This window comes from Neomonachus schauinslandi, chromosome 1 (assembly GCF_002201575.2).
Source record: "Neomonachus schauinslandi chromosome 1, ASM220157v2, whole genome shotgun sequence".
Lineage (NCBI taxonomy): Eukaryota > Metazoa > Chordata > Mammalia > Carnivora > Phocidae > Neomonachus > Neomonachus schauinslandi.
Genome location: NC_058403.1, coordinates 8,419,517 through 8,439,223, shown reverse-complemented (window position 1 = coordinate 8,439,223; position 19,707 = coordinate 8,419,517). Strand labels below are relative to the sequence as shown.

Below are 19,707 nucleotides of genomic sequence, written 5' to 3'. Positions count from 1 at the left end.
TGAAACTGTAGCTGGTGCTTTTGCTAAGGATGGGTGAACCCAGCCGTGTTTGGGGTTTGGCAAATCCCTCTGACAGGTCTTCAGACACTGGAGGTTTGGAAAAAACCAGGAGGGCGTGCTGCCAGACCCTTCTCTTTCCCTTTAATTTTTAAAACCAGCGTGTACTTTGATGAGAAACTTAATACATGTGTTGCTGATTCATTTACATGTTCAGGGCCGTTGTTCTGTAACTTTACTTCCAAAGGGTCTGGGAAGCATCTTTCATCCTGACACAGTAGAGATGCCGGGTTTTCTTTTTGGGGGGAAGCCAGGTCTCAGTTTTCCTGCCACACAGTTCGACTCCAGTGGGGCCTGAAGTTCTAGGTGGCCCTTAGACAAGTCGCCCGAGCCCCTAAAGGCTGTGGCATGTTCCCTTTCCCACCTACCTCCAGCCCCGTCTCCTTCCCACCCTGATGGAACACCATGGAAATGTGTACACCAAATAGTGACCAATTCCAGGGAAATATGAGGCTCCTGGAGATTTACGACCCAAAGCCCACGCAGAACTCAACAGAAAGGGGAGCAGGTTACGGAATGAGGTCAGGTTTCCCTGTTTCATTTCCAGCCAACATTTCAGATACATGCCAGCAGGACCCCCTGTCCCGGCCCGTCCTCAGGCCCCACCTCTGCCCCCCAGGACTGCCTCCCTTCCCTTAGAATCCCTCTTGTCCTCCTCTTTCATCTGTTCTTGAATATCTGTCACCAAGACGTTTGGGCCACCTCCTCTGAGGGCACGGCTCCCAGCTCAGTTGCCCAGGGCCTGGGAAACAACACCGTTGCCGCCTGCCATTTTCACCTCCGGATGGAGCGATCCGAACACCAGTGATGATGTAGTTTTGGACTTTGAGAGCTGCTTTTCTTCAAAGAGCTGACATGGGAAATCCATATTCCTGGGGCTTGATGAGAACAGAGAAGTGGTAATGGCAGGAAAACCCCAGGAGCAGGCTGCCCTTTCGCCAGTGGACTGCAGGTTTACCTTGCAATCACGATATTTTTGGGGGCTGTTCTACTATTTTCCGGGGCTGCGCGACCATCCTCCACTGATAGGAGGAGTCCATGTCTCCGGCTAGTATGTAGATGCTACCGCCCAACCAGAGCATCCTGAGACCACCGTGTCCAGTGTGAGACATCCAGGCTCACACACACAGTAGCCGGGATGCGGAAACCACCCAGGTGGCCGTCAGTGGGTGAAGGGACAAACCAAACGTGGTATCTACACCAATAGAACATCACCCAGCCATGAAAACGAACGCTATCCTATCGCATGCTACAACGTGCGTGAACCTTGAAAACATGATGCCAAGTGAAAGAAGCCAGACACAAAAGGACATGTGCCAAATCATTTCACTCCTCTGAAATATCTATTTTTTTAAATTTATTTATTTATTTGTCAGAGAGAGAGCACAGCAGGGGGAGTGGCAGGCAGAGGGAGAGGGAGAAGAAGACTCCCCACTGAGCAGGGAGCCCAATGCGGGACTCGATCCCAGGACCCCGGGATCATGACCCGAGCCAAAGGCAGACGCTTCACCGACTGAGCCACCCAGGCGTCCGTCTCCTATGAGCTATCTGGAATAGACAGATTCATAGAGACGGAGGGAGAGTGAACCTTACCTGGGTGGGTGGGTGGGGAGCAATGGAGAGTTCTGGAGATGGAAAGGGTGCTGGTCACACAACGTTGTGGATGTAGTTAGGGCCACTAAATGTACACTTAAAAAGGCTAAAATGGCAAAGTTTCTGTTATGCATATTTTACCACAATAAAAAAACCAAAGGTTCCCATTGGACCGTCACCCCAAAGCCTGGAGAGTGGGTCTTTCTCCCACTATCAGCGTCAAAGTTCACTGGTAAGCGCCCCCAGAGAAGCTTCACCCTGAAAAAGGAAAACACGTTAAGCCATCTCAAATGTTCTTCTAGCTGGTAGTTTCAGAAGAACATTCCCGCTCATGCATAGTGCTACGGGCTAGAGTTCAAAGACTCTCTTCTTGTAAAAAAGATCATTCTCGGTTTCCAAAACCAACATCAACCCCTGCCCTGAGCCTTTTAGCACTTGATTAGTTGGCAAAACCAGTATTAGTTTAAATGAAAGACAATCTGCAGAGCAGGGTAACCCACAGAGCCACTGTCCCCCCCCACCCCCAGGGTGACCGAGCTGACCGGGTATGAGCCACAGGACCTGATCGAGAAGACCCTCTACCATCACGTGCACGGCTGTGACGTCTTCCACCTCCGCTACGCACACCATCTCCGTGAGTACCGCTCACCCCCGCCGGGCTGTGGGCCGGGGCTAGCCAGGGAGGAGGTGGTCAGGACGGAGCAGGAAGGCGGCCCTTGTTTGGTACAATGGTCACCCGTTGTGCACGCACGAATTTTAAACCCCCTGCATACTCCATCCACCCCTTGGTTAAGCACAGCTACTGGTCAGTTCTCAGACGTCCAAGCTCACCTTCAGGTGACACTCCGGCGGGTGTGGGATGGTGCTGAAGCTGCTGGATTGGAGATGGTGGATTTAGAACCTCAGTTTCTCTATGACATCTGGACACCAGTTGCAAGTGAGGGCGACCAGCAAAGAACCAACATGTACAGAGCCCTTACTACCGTCGGGCACTGATTTAAGTGATTAAATATGTTGCCAACCCAGTGAGGGAGCATCTCATGTTCATCTCCCACTTTGACTACTAAGGAGGAGCCGAGGTTCAGAGAGGTTAAGCCACTTGCCTGGGGTCACACGGTGAGAGGCCGGCAGAGCCTGGAGCTGAAGCAGGCAGCAGCCGGCCTCTGACCCCTGTCCACCACCCGTTGGCAAGCTCAGGGGAGACCCCAGGTTCCCAGGATGGGAGAAGTCAGCATGGAAAGAGTGAATACTCAGGATTCGATTTGCCAATGCAGACAGTTGGGTGAACATCTGGATGGGGTGGGGCTGGGGCTCGAGTCACCAAAATGCTTAAAGAAGTGACACTTTTCTTCTAGAATTCCAACTTGAGGCAGCAAAGAATTGGCATGGAGTGGGACACCTCATCCTCTCACAGCCCAGCCCTCCATGCCAATGGCCGGCTCAGGGGTGCTTGTTAAGGGGGTGCAGATGGGTGGAGGGGCCAGATCTTTTGCAGTGCAGCCCAGACAGCATGGCCCCCATCTTGCTTTGCTTCATGTTGACGAGAGACATTAGAGGACAAGTTGCTGGTGTCGAGCTGAGGGTGGATGGCAGGTCCAAGGACTGCTCACTCTGGCCGCATGGTCTACCTGCCCAGTCAGTGTCGACTGGGACCCAGCGGGCATGGCAGTTACTAGGGTGTCGCTGGGCAGACTCAGACAGCTTCTTCCTGCTCGCTTTTGATTCACAACAGCGAGGAAAGGTCGCTGTGCACCGCCAGACTCAGAGTTGTGAGCAGCCTTTATATCTCTTGCGTTTCGAGTAACCGAATCATGATACAAACATCCCTGTCGTTCTTGAAAGCAGCTTGGTCAGGAAGCAACTGCTCACTGTTTGGATGGGATCTGTAGGTCAGCCTCGCTCATACGGGAGCTGGAAAACAGGGTAGGAAGTGTCAGTTACAGAATCAGTTCTTGGGGAGACTTGCCAGGCAGGGAGTAAGCGGAGAGTGCGTGCTCTGGAGTCACGAGAGCGGTCGGGAGATGAAGAGGCATCTGCTTTGAGGGTGTGGAGCAGCGTCATCACCACAGAACAATCTAGAAGGGAGGACAGGCATGAGGGCCCACACCTCCACACCGCCGGGGGGTGGGTGGCCCAGGAGGGACGTTCCCTGCCACTACCACTGCCGGTGGAGAAGGCAGGTGGCCGCTCTGAAAGCCCCCACCCCACGGGTCCCCAGCCCCCTTCCATGGAGGCAGGAGCTTGTCAGGAGCCCTGATATCCAGCAAGCCCTGATATCCCCCGAATTACCTGCAGGAACAGTTGCTCCTCAATGTGGGGCTGCGCTGGAGGACATGAGGCCTCTAAGCACGGAGAATGAAAACTTACGGAATTAAAAGTCTTCATTTTAAATCTCATTTCTTATTGCTTGCGCTGCCTGGCTGACAGAGGGAGCAGGGACTTCCCCCCCCAGGGGAAATAAATACAATTTGTATTTGTATCTGGAAACGTAATAATGTAATAAAGGCCACAGTGATGATCAGCGCGAGGTTCTTGTGACCATACAGACTGGAAGCTTTTCATGTATCCATTCTGGCCTCTCGTCAGTGCGGGGAGCCAGGCGGCCCTTGTGTCCATTTCCCAGATGAGCAGGTGAGCCCCGCGGCTGGAGGCCTGTGGGAGGGCAGCAGCTGAGTCAGACAGGACTAGAGTCCAGGCCTGTTTGGCTCTCAAGCTTTGAGTGTTTTCCACCACAAGATGGCTCTTAGACGTGGAGCCTGTCTTTGCTCCATCAGGAGCCCCAATCTTCCCAAGCTCAGCCAGCTTCTGAAGGGACTTCATCTGAGAGGTCCTCTGCAATCTGCATGATAAATACACCGTATCTCACTTGGGATTTGGTATTTCTAGACATCTCGATTATCCAAGGGAGCCCTGAAAGGGAAGACATACACAGGCTTCCAGGAGACACACGGAAAAGACAGAAGCATTTAGAAACCAGAGGGAGCGCGGTGGTTTTTTATTTTCTCCAAATGGGCTAGAATTGGTAAATCAAAGAAAATTAAATATAGCAACACTGGCAATGATTGCTACTGTGCGGTGACCTTCACTACGGTGGAGAAACACCACAGGGACTGGAGGCAGAGAGCACGGCCCAGCAGGCTGTGGGGAGATGGGACGTGGCCTTGGGATCCGCCATGAGCCCCACGTCAGCCCCAGACTCCCCTCTGCCAGTTTTCCAGATATAAGCCAGAGGAGCATTGACATCGAGAAACAGCCGAGGCTCTTACCCACAAATAGGGGCGGGAATTAGTCTTCCAGAGCTCACACCTTGGCTCCAGGACTGGAACCATCTTTGGATGTCCCCCTCAGGAAAACCATTACTTTCCCCTCCAAAGCTGGAACTCTCAGATGAAGAAAGGGGACGTATTCAACACGCAGAGCCTGGTCTTTGGAAGCCGGGTCTTGTGTGGAGCTTGGGCAGTTCTGAAACCTCTGTGTTGTGAGGTACCTGAGGCTCCAGTCTCCCCACGCACACAACTGGGGCCAGAGGGGCCAACTCCAGAAGCCGGCCCTGAGCCTAGAGTTCAAGTACAGCAATTTATTTGGACAGCGACTGAAACGTGGTTAGGGGAGAGAGAAGTAAGGCATGGAGGGGAAGGAGCCTTAAGAGGGGCTTGTCTGACTGGGCCTCAGTCATGGCGCCAAGGGGAGTGAGCTGAGGTATTTATATTCCTGCTCCTGCCAGTGGCCGGCTGAAGGCCGCTCTTGGGGACTATTAATCCCCTGCCCCCCCACATCTGTCAGAGTGGGCCCTGCCAGAGAAAGGCATCAGGAGGGAGATGGGGCCGTCGGAAGTTGCTGGGTGCCCTCCGCAGTGAGGGCAGGGATGTGAGGAGGCATCGATCAGAGCAAAGGTCCAGAGGCCTGTGTCTCCTCAGCCTCCTCCCCTCGTTGGTCTCCAGGCTTCATGAAGGTGTTCTCCATCCAGCCCTCCCTGCACAAGCTGCTCCTCACCTCCCAGCCCAGGTGGTCGTCTTGTCCTTGCATGCATTGGTCACCTCTCTCTGAGGGGCCCTATTGCCCCCACTGCCCAGGGTCCCTGTAGGTCAGTTGGAGTGTTGTCCATATCCAAATTCCTGCCCCATGGAGGCCGGGGAAAGCCAAGCCCCCCACTCTTTCCAGTTCTGTTTTCACTCCTCACATGGTGTCATCTGCTGTCAGCTCTCCTCCGGAGGATGTGTCCAGCTCCTTCCAGCCCTACCCAAGGGCCCTAAGTTCTTGTTTCTGGACAATGCTTTCCACCTCATGCTGTTCAGATCCTTATGGGGACTGTATTGGTCTGCTCACGCCGCCATTACAAAATACCACAGGCTGAGGGGCTTAAACAACAGAAATGTGTTTTCTCACATTTCTGGAGGCTTGAATCTGAGATCAAGGTGTCGGAAGGGCTGGTTTCTCCGGAAGCCTCTGTTCTTGTCTTGTAGATGGGCATCTTTTTCCTGTGGCCTCACGTGATCATCCCTGTGTGTTTCTGCATCCTCATCTCTTTTTATTGTAAGGATACCGGCCATACTGGATTAGGGGCCCCCCCATTACTTCATTTTATTTCAATTACTTCTTTAAAGATCTTATCTCCAAATACGGTGACATTCTGAGGTACTGTGGGACGGGACTTCCAACATATGAATTTGGGTGGAACACAGTTCAGTCCATGACAGGGACTTTCTCTCAGAGCTCTGTGTCCTTACCCAAGTAGTAGGCCCAGCTGGACAGGCCGGCTTCGGGGGGACAGGTGAGAATTCTGAGAAGGCAGGATTCGTCATTTGGAAATGTGACTTTCCAGTCCTGTCACGTGGTGCTTCAGTAACGGACGGCAGGGCTCAGGGGCCCGGCCCTAGCCTCCTGCCCTCCAGGCTTCACCCGGATCCCGGATCCACATAGTGGCCCCTGCCAACCTGCGACTCAAGTCCTTCATTCCGATCACAGCTGGAGCTGGCCTGGTTTGTTGCCCCAGGAGCTCAGGCATGCAGGGCGGCCTGTGCCACTTCCTTTCCATCCCCCACAACGGAAGGCGGCTGGAGGTGGCCAGGACTATGGTGACCCTCGGGACTCCAAGGCCATGGGGGGCGCTGGCCTCCTCTTATAGGGAGACATACAGACACATCTGTCTTCGCAGTTGATGAGGTCACTGAGCACAGGAAACATCTGCCAACACCCAGGGAGGTCACTGTCTGATTTTCCAAGGCCAGATTTTCTCCACACCAGCGTCCAAAACCCCGGAATCCCTGGAGATGGGGCGAAGGGCTCTGCCAGCAGCAGAGTTGGACATAAGGCAGTGGTGGCTCTGGAGGACCACAGTCAGCCAAATGGTTTTCACACATTGTTCAAAATATTATCTTAACCCAGAGCAGGGATCCACAGGGTCCTAAGAAAGCACAGCCCCTAAAGAAAGAGAATTCAACACCTTCCAGAAAGTCAGCTTCCTACAGAGAAGGAGGGCTGGGCAGTGCAGTCTTTGGGGAGCATGGGATTCCAGAGGTCAGTAAGACAGGGGCTAGCATGGCCCTCGCATCCTGGCCTCTGTGTCCCTGTGGACCTGGGCCTTCCCTGCAAGTGAGACTGTGCCAGGGCTTTGCCCAGAAGCTTTTGTAAGGAAAAATGAACACGGATCCTCTAGGGAATGTATTTGACCCTTCCAGCCTTTCCCCGCCTGCCATCCCGGGGTGGCTCTGCTGAGTGTGGGCCCCGGCGCGGGCATGACAGTCATGTGGCCTCAGGGCGATACACAGCTTGGGAAGGGACTGATATCAGTGACCTTGATGATTTATGTTGAGGGACACCAGGCAGATTTCTTCTGGACACAACAGTTTGGAAGAACAATGATGTCCACAAGGCTATTTGTCCAAGATGGTAGGAGAATGTCACCGAGCTCTCTAGTTAGGCCCCCCTCCAGAGTGGGCCCAAATCACAGAGAACACAGGCCATGTCCAACTGTCAGAACATTTCAAGATCACAGAAAGGCTTCAAAGCCTATGTGGTCTACAGACTTCAAGCAATAACTGTTATAACTAAATTATAGGACAGCCGGTAGACACCCAGAGAGAACACACCCTAAACGGTCCACGAGAGTCACAAACCAGATGTTTATGGGGCCAGGCATGTGACATGTATGACTGGGCAACTGTAGGGCAGTAGGGAGTGGAAGAGCCTGTGGCCAACACACGGCCGTCCGAAGGACTCTGAGTAACAACAGCTCTGTGCCACCAACAGAGCCCATCCGTGAGCTTATGTAGTACATGGGATACCAGTTTGCACACACTCCGTAGCTCCACTGTGGAGCAGGGGACGGAGGTCTTCAAATGGAAGATAAACTTGAAAGGAGTTTCCAGTCTACTGTGACGATTCCATTTCAGGCGACCCTAGCCCCTGCTGCTGGCCTTGCTTGCCTCTGGGCTGGACATGGATGACCATGTTTAACTCATACTCAGATCCTTTTTTTAGATACTATCCTCCACGCGGGATCTGGAGGTAGAGGAGTCTTTGTCTTGCAAGTGAAGGTGTGGGGAAGCCTGTGCCTTAAGGGGGAACCACGAGCGATGGACCAGTAAATAATCCTAGAAAGCACAGCGTGATCTACACCTTGTCCTGATCCCTGGAAGCAGTTTGGACATCTAGAGGTGTAGACTGTACCTTCAGGGGACAGATGGGTCGGGCTCAGCCCATCTTCCATGGTCGGTGCCACAATGTGGCCCTTGGAGACATTCTTCCTGAAGGTGCTTTCCATGCCGTCCTACCCATCAAAGTGCCTCGGTGTAGAGCAGGGCATTGTGTGGGGACCATACACGCTCCCTAGAGGAACACGGGGCTTTTCTTGAGTCTCACTGGCTATACTCGCCTGAGGCCAGAGCCGGCAGAGGGGATAAGAGCAGGAGGAGTGTGGGGATTGCACCCACCAGTTTTCCCATGGAGGGTGGTTTTGTTTCCTGGGGCTGTCCTAACGAAATACCACAAACTAGGGGGCTAAACACAATGGAAATTTACTCTCGCACAGTTCTGGGGACCAGAAGTCCGAAGTGAAGGTGTCAGCAGGGCTGGGCTTCCTCTGGGGACTGAGGGAGGATCCTTCCTGCTTCCCCTAGCTTCTGCCAGCGGCTGGCAATCCTCGGCTGTGGTTCCAACCCTTTAGTCTCTGCCTTGGCTGCCCCCCATATGTGTGTCTTCTCCTCTCCTGTCTCTTAGAGGGGCACTTATTCGAGGTAGGGCCCACCCTATTCCAGGACGATGTCATCTTGAGATCCTTAACTTAATTACATCTGCAGAGACCCTTTTCCCAAATATGGTCACATTCATAGGTTCCAGGGGTCAGGACGTGGAACCTATCTTTTGGGGGAACACTATTCAATCACGACAGGCATTTTTGGTGTCCTTTTCAGCTCTTAAAATTCAAAATAACCCAAATAGATAATAGAAATACAAATAGAAATTGCGCTCCAGGCGAAGGTTTACCTATCAGTGAGGCTGAGAGACCTGGTTGCACCTTCAAAAGGAATTCTGGAGGAACCAGGCAGGCCACCTACTTTTCTGGATAGCAAATTCATGGAACCAGAATTCCCACCCCAAAGCGGCCTCAGAAAACCAAGACCACTGGCTTCCATCTCAGCATGGGCCACCCTGATTAAAGAAACATCTTAGACCTCGATGTTGGAGATACTGTGGCCTGGAAGCTCCAGGGCCAGGGCCTCTGCGCACAGAGCTTACAGCTTAGGGGACATCTCCAGCCTGCCCCCGTCCATCACCTCCAAGCAGGGCCTTCCTCATAGTCCTCCACCCTGGGATCATTTCAGGCAGCTAATTAAGAACCACAGACTGGAGGGGGAGCTAGAGCAAACCAGGGAATGTTGTAAGTGTCTAGGATTTCAAATTGGATTGATATGTGGACTCTCACCATGGGTCATAGGGAGGCAAAAAAAAAAAAAAAAAATTATATGTCTGTTTGGTCTCCGTATCTAAGTCCCATCACAACAGAGGCAGGGAGGGTCAGAAATAATAAAATCTCTGCAACTTCTGCCATTGGAATCCTAATATAAAATATTTGGAATAAGCTGGCTTTATTGTATCTGGCTTAGATGATTATGGATAGGTTTTAGGAATGTTGTAAGAAATAAGGAAAGTATGGGGGCGCCTGGGTGGCTCAGTTGGTTAAGCTTCCAAATCTTAATTTCAGCCCAGGTTCTGATCTCGGGGTCATGGGATTGAGTCCCATGTTGGGCTCCACGCTCAGTGCGGAGTCCACTTGGATTCTCTCTCCTCTCTCTGCCCCTCCCCACTGCACATGCGCACTCACTCTCTCTGAAGGAAGGAAGGAAGGAAGGAAGGAAGGAAGGAAGGAAGGAAGGAAGGAAGGAAGGAAGGAAGGAAGGAAGGAAGGAAGGAAGGAAGGAAGGAAGGAAGGGACAATATAGGAAAAAGGAAAAGCATGTGGTCTTATTGCCGGGGGCGCTCCAGATACCACTAGGAACAGATTTCAAAGCTGAGTTGCTTCATAAGCACTTCTGTTGAAGAAGGAATGGCCGCTTGGGAAATCCACACATGGGACCCTTGTTGGATCTTCTCACATCTCATTTGGGGCCAAAAGCAAATTGGTTGAGTCTCCCTTAACCTTCCTTCCACCTCTCCTTTCAATGTAGCTACAGAGAACCTTCTGGAGGCTGCTGCCCCTCCTCCCACAGGGGTCACTCTGAGAAAAGGGAGTCATCAGAACACCCAGCCTGGGGCCCCAGCTGTGCCCGTAAGACTTGTTGGCCCCACTTTCCCAGTGATGCCTGCCTCCCATGGTTGTAGGGGGCTGAAATGAAGCCATGCATCCAAACCTGAGCTGGAAATAGAAACTGGATTTTGCCGTTAAAAAAGCAAACCCCAAGAGGAGAAGCATCGTAAAGAGAGCTCTTTCCTACTACCTCTGTCTGCGCTCTTCGGCAGGGAATCTCACTCCTGCCGAGGGAGCCCACGCAGGTGCATGTGCCAAGCCCGGGGAGAAGAGAGCTCATGTCTGCACTGTCCCGGGGAGCCCTGCCCCTCGTCTGGGTGGGATGGCCGTCGTGCAGCTAAGTAAGGGGCGTGGGGCCCGAGGTGTGCTGCATTTCCACTTCCCGAACTCCCCCCCAACACTACTTAGCCGTGGGAAAAATAATTGTTCACTTTTATTAAAAAACGAATACCTCCTTATTGCTGGAAATGTAGACAATCAAGAAAAGCTGAGAAGAAGAAAATGAAACTTCCTTGTAATTTGACCAGATAATGAGAGTTAACATATATTGAGTCCTTGCTCTGTGTCTGCACCGCTGTTCTGAAGCTTCACACAGATTATCTATCCTCCCAGCAGCCGGGTGAGGTAGGGAATATGATTATCCTCTTGTTCTAAATGGGGAAACTGAGCCACAGGGGGTTAGTAACTTGTTAGTTAGTAACTTGGCCAATAGGTGCATGAGAAAGTTATCAGATATATGATTTGCAAATATTTTCTCCCATTCGGTAGGTTGTCTTTTTATGTTGTTGATGGTTTCCTTTGCTGTGCAGAAACTTTTTATTGAGATGTAATACCACTTGTTATTTTTGCTTTTCATCTTTTAAGGAATTTTGGGGGTTCCATACAAATTTTAGGATTGTTCTGGTTTTTTTTGAAGGATGACACTGGAATTTTGAAAGGGATTGCATTAAATCTGTAGATTGCTCTGGGTGGAATGGATATTTTATATGAATTCTTCCACTCCATGAACATGGGATATCTTTGCATTAATCTGTGTCTCCTTCAGTTTTTTCATTAGTGTCTTGTAGTTTTTAGGGTATAGGTCTTTCACCTTCTCGGTTAAATTTATTCCTAGGTATTTTATTCTTTTTTATGTAATTTGTAAATGGGGTTGTTTTCTTAATTTTTCTTTCTGATAGCTCATTATTAATGTGTAGAAACTCAACAGAGTTTTGTATGTTGATTTTATGTCCTGCAATTTTACTCAATTCATTTATTAGTTCTAAGAGTTTTTTGATTGAGTCTTTAGGGTTTTCTGTATATAATGTGTCATCTGCAAATACTGACAGTTTTACTTTTTCTTTCCTTTTGGGTTGCCTTTTATTCTTTTATTTTTTTTTCTTGCCTAAGTGCTCTGGCTAGCACTTCTGATTCTATGTTGAATAAAAGTGGTGAGAGTGGGCATCCTTGACTTGTTCCTGATCTGAGAGGAAAAGCTTTCAGCTTTCCTCTGTTGAGTGTGGTGTTAGCTGTGAACTTGTCATAGATGGCCTTTATTATGTGCAGTTGACATTTATATTGCCACTTTGAGAGGTGTTTTTTTTAATCATAAATGGGTGTTGAATTTTGTCAAATGCTTTTTCTGCATCTATTTTTATCCTTCACCTTGTTAATGTGGTGTATCCTATCGATTGATTGCAGATATTGAACCATCTTGCATCCTGGAAGTAAATCCCATTTGATCTTGGTGTGTGATCATTTTAATGTATTGAATTCAGTTTGTTAGTATTTTGAATACTAACAAAGATTGAAGATTTTGCATCTATGTTCATCAGAGATATTGGCCCGTAATTTCCCCTTTTTTTTGTGGTATCCTTGTCTGGTTTTGGTATCAGGGATATGCTGGCCTCATAAATGTGTTTGGAAGTGTTCCCTCCTCCTCTGATGTTCTGAAGAGTTTGAAAAGGATTGGTATTAATTCTTCTTTAAGCATTTGGTGAATTCACCAGTGAAGCCATCTGGTCCTGGACTTCTGTTTGTTGAGAGGTTTGGATCACTGATTCAGTCCCCTTACAATCCCTTCAGTCCTGTTCAGAGTTTCTGTTTCTTCATCATTCAGTCTTCATAGGTTTTATGTTTCCAGCAAATTATCCGTTTCTTCTAAGTTGTTCAATTTGTTGGCATGTAATTGTTCATAGCAGTCTCATATGATCTTTGTATTTCTGTGGTCTTGAATGTGTCTTTTTTTCATTTATCATTATACCATACAGATTCCCCATTATATTACAAATTCTTATTAATCATTATTCCAATAGCTGCATAGTACTCCAAAATTTATTTACCATCTTCCCTAATTCTTGGGCAGTCAGGTCTCCCCCTCCTTTTTCTCCAGACTTATAAGCAGGACTGCTTATAATAGGATTAGTTATTGGAAGTGAAGTCAGTGTGTCAATGCATATGAGCCGTCAAACTGCTTCCCAGAAGGACCGTACCAACCCATGCTTCTATCAACACGTAAGAATGCCTCTCACAATAGATTAGTTGACATCACCTGTTGTCTTTTCACTATTTTCTTTGAGATACAATCCACATAGTCTAAAACTCACCATTTTAACCATTTTCAGAGGTTGTCAGTATATTTACAATGTCGTGTAACTATCACCTTTACTGAATTCCAGAACATTTTCTTCATCCCAAGAAGAACCCTGGTACCCATCAGCAGTCACTCCTGGTCCTCCTCATCCCCAGCTTCTGTCAACCACTAATCTGCTTTTGGTCTCTATAGATGTACCTATTCTAGACAGTTCACATAAATGGAACCATACAATATTTTTTTTCTTTTTAAATGTCTGCTGATTTAATGGATGGTATCTAGCTTTGAGTTAAGCAAATACATTGAACATTTGTTTATCATTTATATTCTTTGATGAATTGTTTGTTCAGGTCCTTTTCTCACATAACTTTTAGGGTCTTACTGTTTTCATTGATCTGTATGAACTCTTTCTATATTAAGGTTAGTAGCTCTTTGACTGTCATATTTGCAGTAATTTTTCTTCTGCACTGGAATATTTTACTGCAGGTGTTAAAGTGGATGATAAAGAAGCACCCTTAATACAAAAAGAAGCCACAAAAGCAGTGGAGAGCCCCAGGAAGGTTTGGGCAGATGGTGAGGGGGCTCTGCCTAGTGGCACAAGATGAGGGCCCCCAGGGGGCTCCTTCAGTGCCAACTAGTGCAGGCACAGAATTTGGCCACCTCCCCAAATCTCTGCTCAGGTGGCTGCTAGTTAGAGCCCTGGGCCCAGCCCTGCTTTGAAAAGCAGGAATGCCCGATAGCCATGACCTGGGCATCAAGGGATGCCTTTTAGATTTGTGCTGGCCTCCCACTCCGTGCAGAAGACTAACTGGGACTTTCTCCTCTCCACTGCCCACCCAAAGCTTCTGGCACTTCCTTTCCCCTCCAGCCTGTGCCCTCCAGGCCCTGAGGGAAATCAGTACAGAGGCTTTGGAAGTGAGCGTGGCTCAGCACTCCGGAGTTTGCAGCCAAGCATGGAAGATGGCCCCATCTGCCCAGTGTTCAGAAACTAGCCAAGAGAGTTCTTTCCTACATATGCAACACAGGAAATTGACAGGCCAGAGGAAAAGTGGGGCTAATGGAAAGAAAATATAAAAGGCAACAGAATAGCAGTCTCACTGTGAATACACACATGTTCTGGAGAGCAGCAAATATCAACAATTTGACACTTGGTTGAATGTACTTATTATTTTGTTTAAATAACTACATCACCCCCTCCCCCTGGTGCCTATTAAGGGTTTGGGGGATTAAGGGTTTGGGGGATTATAACATAATCGTGGCATTTGGGAAACTGAAAAGCAGAACCAATTTTATCACTCTGCCAGGTGCAAATGTTGTACAGGGACTAATTGTTTTTCCCAGTGAAATCAGTGACTATTAAATTTGACAGGGGAGGGGAGAGATTGCTCCTCGGACCCCTTGAAATTGTAGGCAAAAATCTTGCATGTGCGTGTGCGTGTGTGCGTGCAAGCATGCACCTTCCCATGGAGAAAGCCCATTCCTTTGTCAAGCTCTCAGAGGTGTCCTTGACCCCAAAAAGGTCCAGAACCGGGGCTGCAGGTTATCCATGGGGGCGGTGTCCCCAAAGCAGGGCCTGCTAATTGTGCCTCGGGATTCATGTCACCTTGTGCTTGCAGTGCTGGTGAAGGGCCAAGTCACCACCAAGTACTACCGGCTGCTGTCCAAGCTGGGTGGCTGGGTGTGGGTGCAGAGCTACGCCACTGTCGTGCACAACAGCCGCTCGTCCCGGCCACACTGCATCGTGAGTGTCAATTATGTCCTCACGTAAGTCAGACGTATTTGTTTCCTTGCTCTCTCCTCCTCCTCTGTCCCTCATCAGCCCGCTCCCACAAGCACCATCTCTACCTCTCTCTCTCTCTTTCCGAAACTGTTCAATTGTCTCCCGTTGTTTTTATTTGAACAATCTGTTCGTTTGGGAAGGTCCAAACTATTTCTGTACTCAGCACAGAGAGCCAGATGCTAGGCAGTGGGGGGGAACAGCAGAATGGGAGCCCTGCCCCAGGTACAGCTGAAGATCAGATCACAGAGACCAGCTGAGGGGTGGGGGTGGGGGGCAGGGGACAGGTGGGAGATGTCCTCTCCCTCCATCTTGCATAGGCTGTACATCAGGAATATAAATTTACGCTCTTTGTGCCCACAAACATCAGGGTCATCTTGCATGCTCCTGCCGTGCGGGACAGGAGATATCACGCATTTTTTCCCTGTCTTTCTGTATAGCCCGTTGCAGATGATGATGAATGGCCCCTTTAGAATCCCAGAAGGTCAAGTTCAGTTGCAAATACTTTTAAGACCATTAGGCACAAGAGGACATGAGTCTCCCTGGGACCATATATTACTGTGGACCCACCAAGGCTACTGTATGTGAAATCACCTGCACCCAGCTCTGGCCCTGAACTTGATACCCTTGCAGCCCCCCAGCCCCACCCTGAACAAGGTCCTCAAGTGTACTCTAAGGCAGTAAGGATTTAGGCTCTCAGTTCTTTCACAGAATGATTGCCAGGTCCCTGGTTTCTTGGTTCGGTTTTGTTTTTTTTAGAACTAGAGTGTGATTTTAGCAAAACTGTAGGGAAGAAAGCATTTTAGCCCCTTAATGATTCTTCCTAAGCAGACAGGTGTGGGCTGGTACTTTGGGCAGCTTCCTCACCCCCCTCCAACCATGAACACAACCATGCTGAGTTAGTTCTTTAGGGCAGAAACCGGCGCCTGTTGTGGAAATGCGCTAGGCTGGCAGCCAGGCTCCCGGACCCTTGACGGTCCCCCACTCACACCCCCCTGGGTGCTAACTAAAGAAGCAGCTGAGTCCCAGATACCCAAACTGATAAGTAATGCTTCTGCCCTTTCCTTTTGCCCTGACACACTTCCTCGTGGCCCATGGTGTCCCAGGGAAACGTGTTTGGGAGCTACAGGATGCGAGAGAGCTACAGTGACCCGCCCCCCCCGCCCACTATTCCTGCTGGATAACACTGACCTCACTCAGCATTGCCCAAGCCTTTGGGGGTGGGGGTGGGGGGGCTTTTATCATGAGGGTGGCCTGCCCTCTGCTCAAGTCCTGTCCCATCCAACCTCAGTGAGCCGCTGTGCTGGAGCTCTGTGAATGCGCTTGCTCGGGGGTGCGGGCCAGGGAAGCCGCTCTTCCGGGGCAGCCTGCTGGACATGATTTGTCCTGCCCTTGCTTCTCAGGGATATCGAATACAAGGAACTGCAGTTGTCCCTGGACCAGGTGTCTACGTCCAAGTGCCAGGACTCCTGGAGGACTGCCTTGTCTACCTCACAAGAAACTAGGAAATTAGCTAAACCCAAAAATACGAAGATGAAGACAAAGCTGAGAACAAACCCTTACCCCCTACAGGTAACACGCGGGACCTTCTGGGGCAGGGTGCAGCAGAAACCTGGCCCGGGGGGCTGCTCAGGACCCCCAGCCCGTCTGGGAATGCCGAGCCTCTGACTGCAGAGCGGGTCTCCCGGCCCAGAAGTTTCCCTGTGCGGTGCGGCCGAGTCCCCTGGGGATGTCCCCCACACACAGCAGAGACACAGCCTGGAGGCACGCAGAGCTAACGTGTGGGAGGACTCGTCAGGTCTAGGACAAAAGACTGCATTAGGAAGGCACCTCATGTTGCTGGAATCCACGTTAATGTGGCTTAGAGCACAGTGCATCGTGTTTCCATAGCATTTGTTTTTTAATGAAAACCTTCCTTTAAAAAAAAAGTAGTTTGTAACGTCTCAGAAAGAGAAAGTGCCTATGTGTATCTGGTATGTGGTCAGCTTGGGCTGGGGAGAGCTCGTTCCACGCAGGGGGAGGGTCACTGTGGTACTGTTTGCTGTGCACCTGTCCCCACTGGGACCTCACGGCAGTGGCCAGGGTAGGCCCAGCCCAGGGATGTGGTTGAAACCTAGAGGGTGGGGTCTGGTGAGGCCGGAGGGCAGCTTCTCACTGGCCCCTTCATCCATCTTCTTTGCCAAACAGCAATACAGCTCGTTCCAAATGGACAAACTGGAATGCAGCCAGCTGGGAAACTGGAGAGCCAGCCCCCCGGCGAACGTCCCGGCGCCCCCAGAACAGCAGCTCCATTCAGAGAGCAGCGACCTTTTGTACGCCCCGTCCTACAGCCTGCCCTTCTCCTACCATTATGGACACTTCCCTCTGGACTCTCACGTCTTCAGCAGCAAAAAGCCAATGTTGCCGGCCAAATTCGGGCAGCCCCAAGGATCCCCGTGTGAGGTGGCACGCTTTTTCCTGAGCACCCTGCCAGCCAGTGGTGAATGCCAGTGGCATTACGCCAACCCCTTAGTGCCTAGCAGCCCGTCTCCAGCTAAAAACCTCTCCGAGCCACCGGTGAACACTGCTCGGCACGGCCTCGTGCCAAACTATGAAGGTGGGTCATGTTCGCACGAGGGGAGGGGGCAGGACTGTGAACAGCAGCGGTGGTGGCGGTGGGTGGCAGATGGAAAACTGATCCTCACACTTTGGGCCAACTTTTCCTTTTCCTGCTTGTAAGTAGGAATTCCTGTGCTTTCCTGCTCTTGATGGGAAGCGGCTTCGCAAGAGGGAGACGAGCAGGGTGACCGAGTCCGTGTACCTCTCGTGGGGCCGGTGACAGGATAGAGGGCAGAGGAACCCAGGGGGGGGGGGTTCAGCCACCCTCCACAGAAACCCTGACCTCGTTTGCTCCCCAAGAGAGAGACAAAGTGATTTTCAAACCCAGCTCCCAGGTACTGAGAATGCTCCAGCCGCATTTCTTTTACAAGATTAGTTTTCCACTCCACCCAAAAATGAATATGGGACGCTATTGGTTTTCTCCCCACGCCAGTTTTCAAAGTGTGGAAAACAGTGGCAGAAATTCATGAGCCCAAACACAGAAGTGTCACTCACCAACCCAGGGCAAACAACATAAACACGACTCAGTTTCTCCATCTGTAAAATGGGATCATAACCCATACAATATGCCTACTACCCCAGGGCTTGGCACACAGTAGGTGCCTGCCCAGCACTGCTGGTTCAACAAGAGAGAGACAGGAATGGCCCCTACCCCAGCTCTTCCTTGTGGCAGACAAGCAAATGTCCTCCGTGGATGTGCCACCAGCTTCCCCGGGCCCGGCAGACTCCTGTTTGCTCACTGGACCAACCCCCAGGCAGAGGGTAGGTGGGGGTTGAGGGGTAGCTGCAAGAGGTATATTCCTGTTTCGCGCAGAACTAACTACTGCTCAGAGGGTAGCCCAAGATGGTGCAAATTTCCTGCAAGGGCTACTACATTCGGGGTAAATGTTACATGCTCAGAAAAGAAGCACCTGCCTAAAGAGGAGAGCTCTCCGGGGCCCCCTCCTTCCCCACTCCACTTTCCCTCTCTGGAGGCAGTTAAGGCTCTGTTCCTCCTCGGGCTGCTTGGGGAGCCTCTTGCTCAGACTCTGTCTTTACAAGGCGGAGACCCATTTCGTCTCTCAATCTGAGAAGAGGGGCAGACCGTGGGAGAAAGCTAACCGTGTTGGAGATTACTAGGACATGCTTTTCAAAAGTAGCCAGCTTAGAAAAGAACACGCCAGTGACTAGGGCAGTGCAGCCCTGCCTTCTGGCCTGGGCCAGTCCTTATGCCACCAGTTTCTCAGATTTGGAGAGAGAACCATCAGCTACTGGATCACTCAAAGAACCAAGGAAGGGATTTCCCCGGACGACAAGAAAGACTAAGCATTTTGATAACAGCTGACATTGACCTGAAAGAATTCTTTTTCTTAGCCTGTGGATGCTGGCCAGTGATATAACTAACACACAGTATTATATATTTTTTTAAATTGCTCTTTTGAAAGTGAAAGAGGTATTAATAAGGAGTTCATTTGTCATACACTTGGTAAAAATGGACCAAAGGTGCTAATCTGGGGGCAATTTGTGATCTACTTCGTAGTCTTTTTTGATATTAAAGGAAGACAAAGGTTGTCTTAAGGTAAAATAAAACAAAACAAAACAAAACAAAACAAATCATAGGGCGCTAATTGATTGCAGGCACCTGATTGGTGAGGGTGGCTATAACTTTAGTTATGACAGCACGAAAAGGAGCAGGCGGGATTACCACCCCACCCTCCCCACTAAGCAAAAGAAAAAAAGAAAAGAAACAGGGTTGACTGGGGCCACCTTACCCGTCAGGCAGTGGAAGCCTCTAGACCAACGCCGTCCAGTATGGCAGCCAGTAGGCACGTGCGGCTCTTGCGCACTGGAATGTGGCCAGGGCAGTGAGGGGTGCTGCCGGCCGCGCGCTGCACCTGGGCGGCAGAAACAAAGAACCAGGCACCTCAGTCATGTAAGAGTACTGACTGGACACTGAAAGAACCTGTTGCATGTGTGGCGTCCCACTGAGTAACGGCTTCCGGGAACTGCACCTGTTGCTCTCCGCTCTTTAACGCGACCGCCAGAGCGCCGCGGGTTGCAGGCTGCAGCTTGCCACCGGACGGCGCGGACCTGGGCGCGGAGGGCAAGGGGCCCAGGCGGCTGCGTGGGCGGAGCGCGCCGCGCGGGTGGCCGAGGGGTGGTGGTGGCCGCGCCCGGACCCGCCGGGTTGGTGCTGCTTTGGGCTGGTCCCCTTCCTCCCCCGCGCGGGCGTCTAACGTGTCGCCTGTCCCCGCAGCGCCCGCCGCCGCCGCGCGCAGGTTCGGCGAGGACACCGCGCCGCCGCCGCCGCCGCCACCGCCGCCGCCGCCGCCGAGCTTCCCGAGCTGCGGCCACTACCGCGAGGACCCCGCGCTGGGCCCGGCC

General features: G+C 50.9%; 1 protein-coding gene across 1 annotated transcript in view; it reads left to right on the top strand.

The window, feature by feature from the left end:
* Positions 1 to 19,707, top strand: part of SIM2 (SIM bHLH transcription factor 2) — a 50,450-nt gene that overhangs the window by 28,013 nt on the left and 2,730 nt on the right. Inside the window, exons 7-11 of the mRNA XM_044918989.1 lie at positions 2,178 to 2,284; positions 14,585 to 14,732; positions 16,149 to 16,317; positions 16,933 to 17,341; positions 19,580 to 19,704. Of these exons, the coding sequence (XP_044774924.1) occupies positions 2,178 to 2,284; positions 14,585 to 14,732; positions 16,149 to 16,317; positions 16,933 to 17,341; positions 19,580 to 19,704 (958 nt within the window). The remainder of the gene's footprint in view (positions 1 to 2,177; positions 2,285 to 14,584; positions 14,733 to 16,148; positions 16,318 to 16,932; positions 17,342 to 19,579; positions 19,705 to 19,707) is intronic.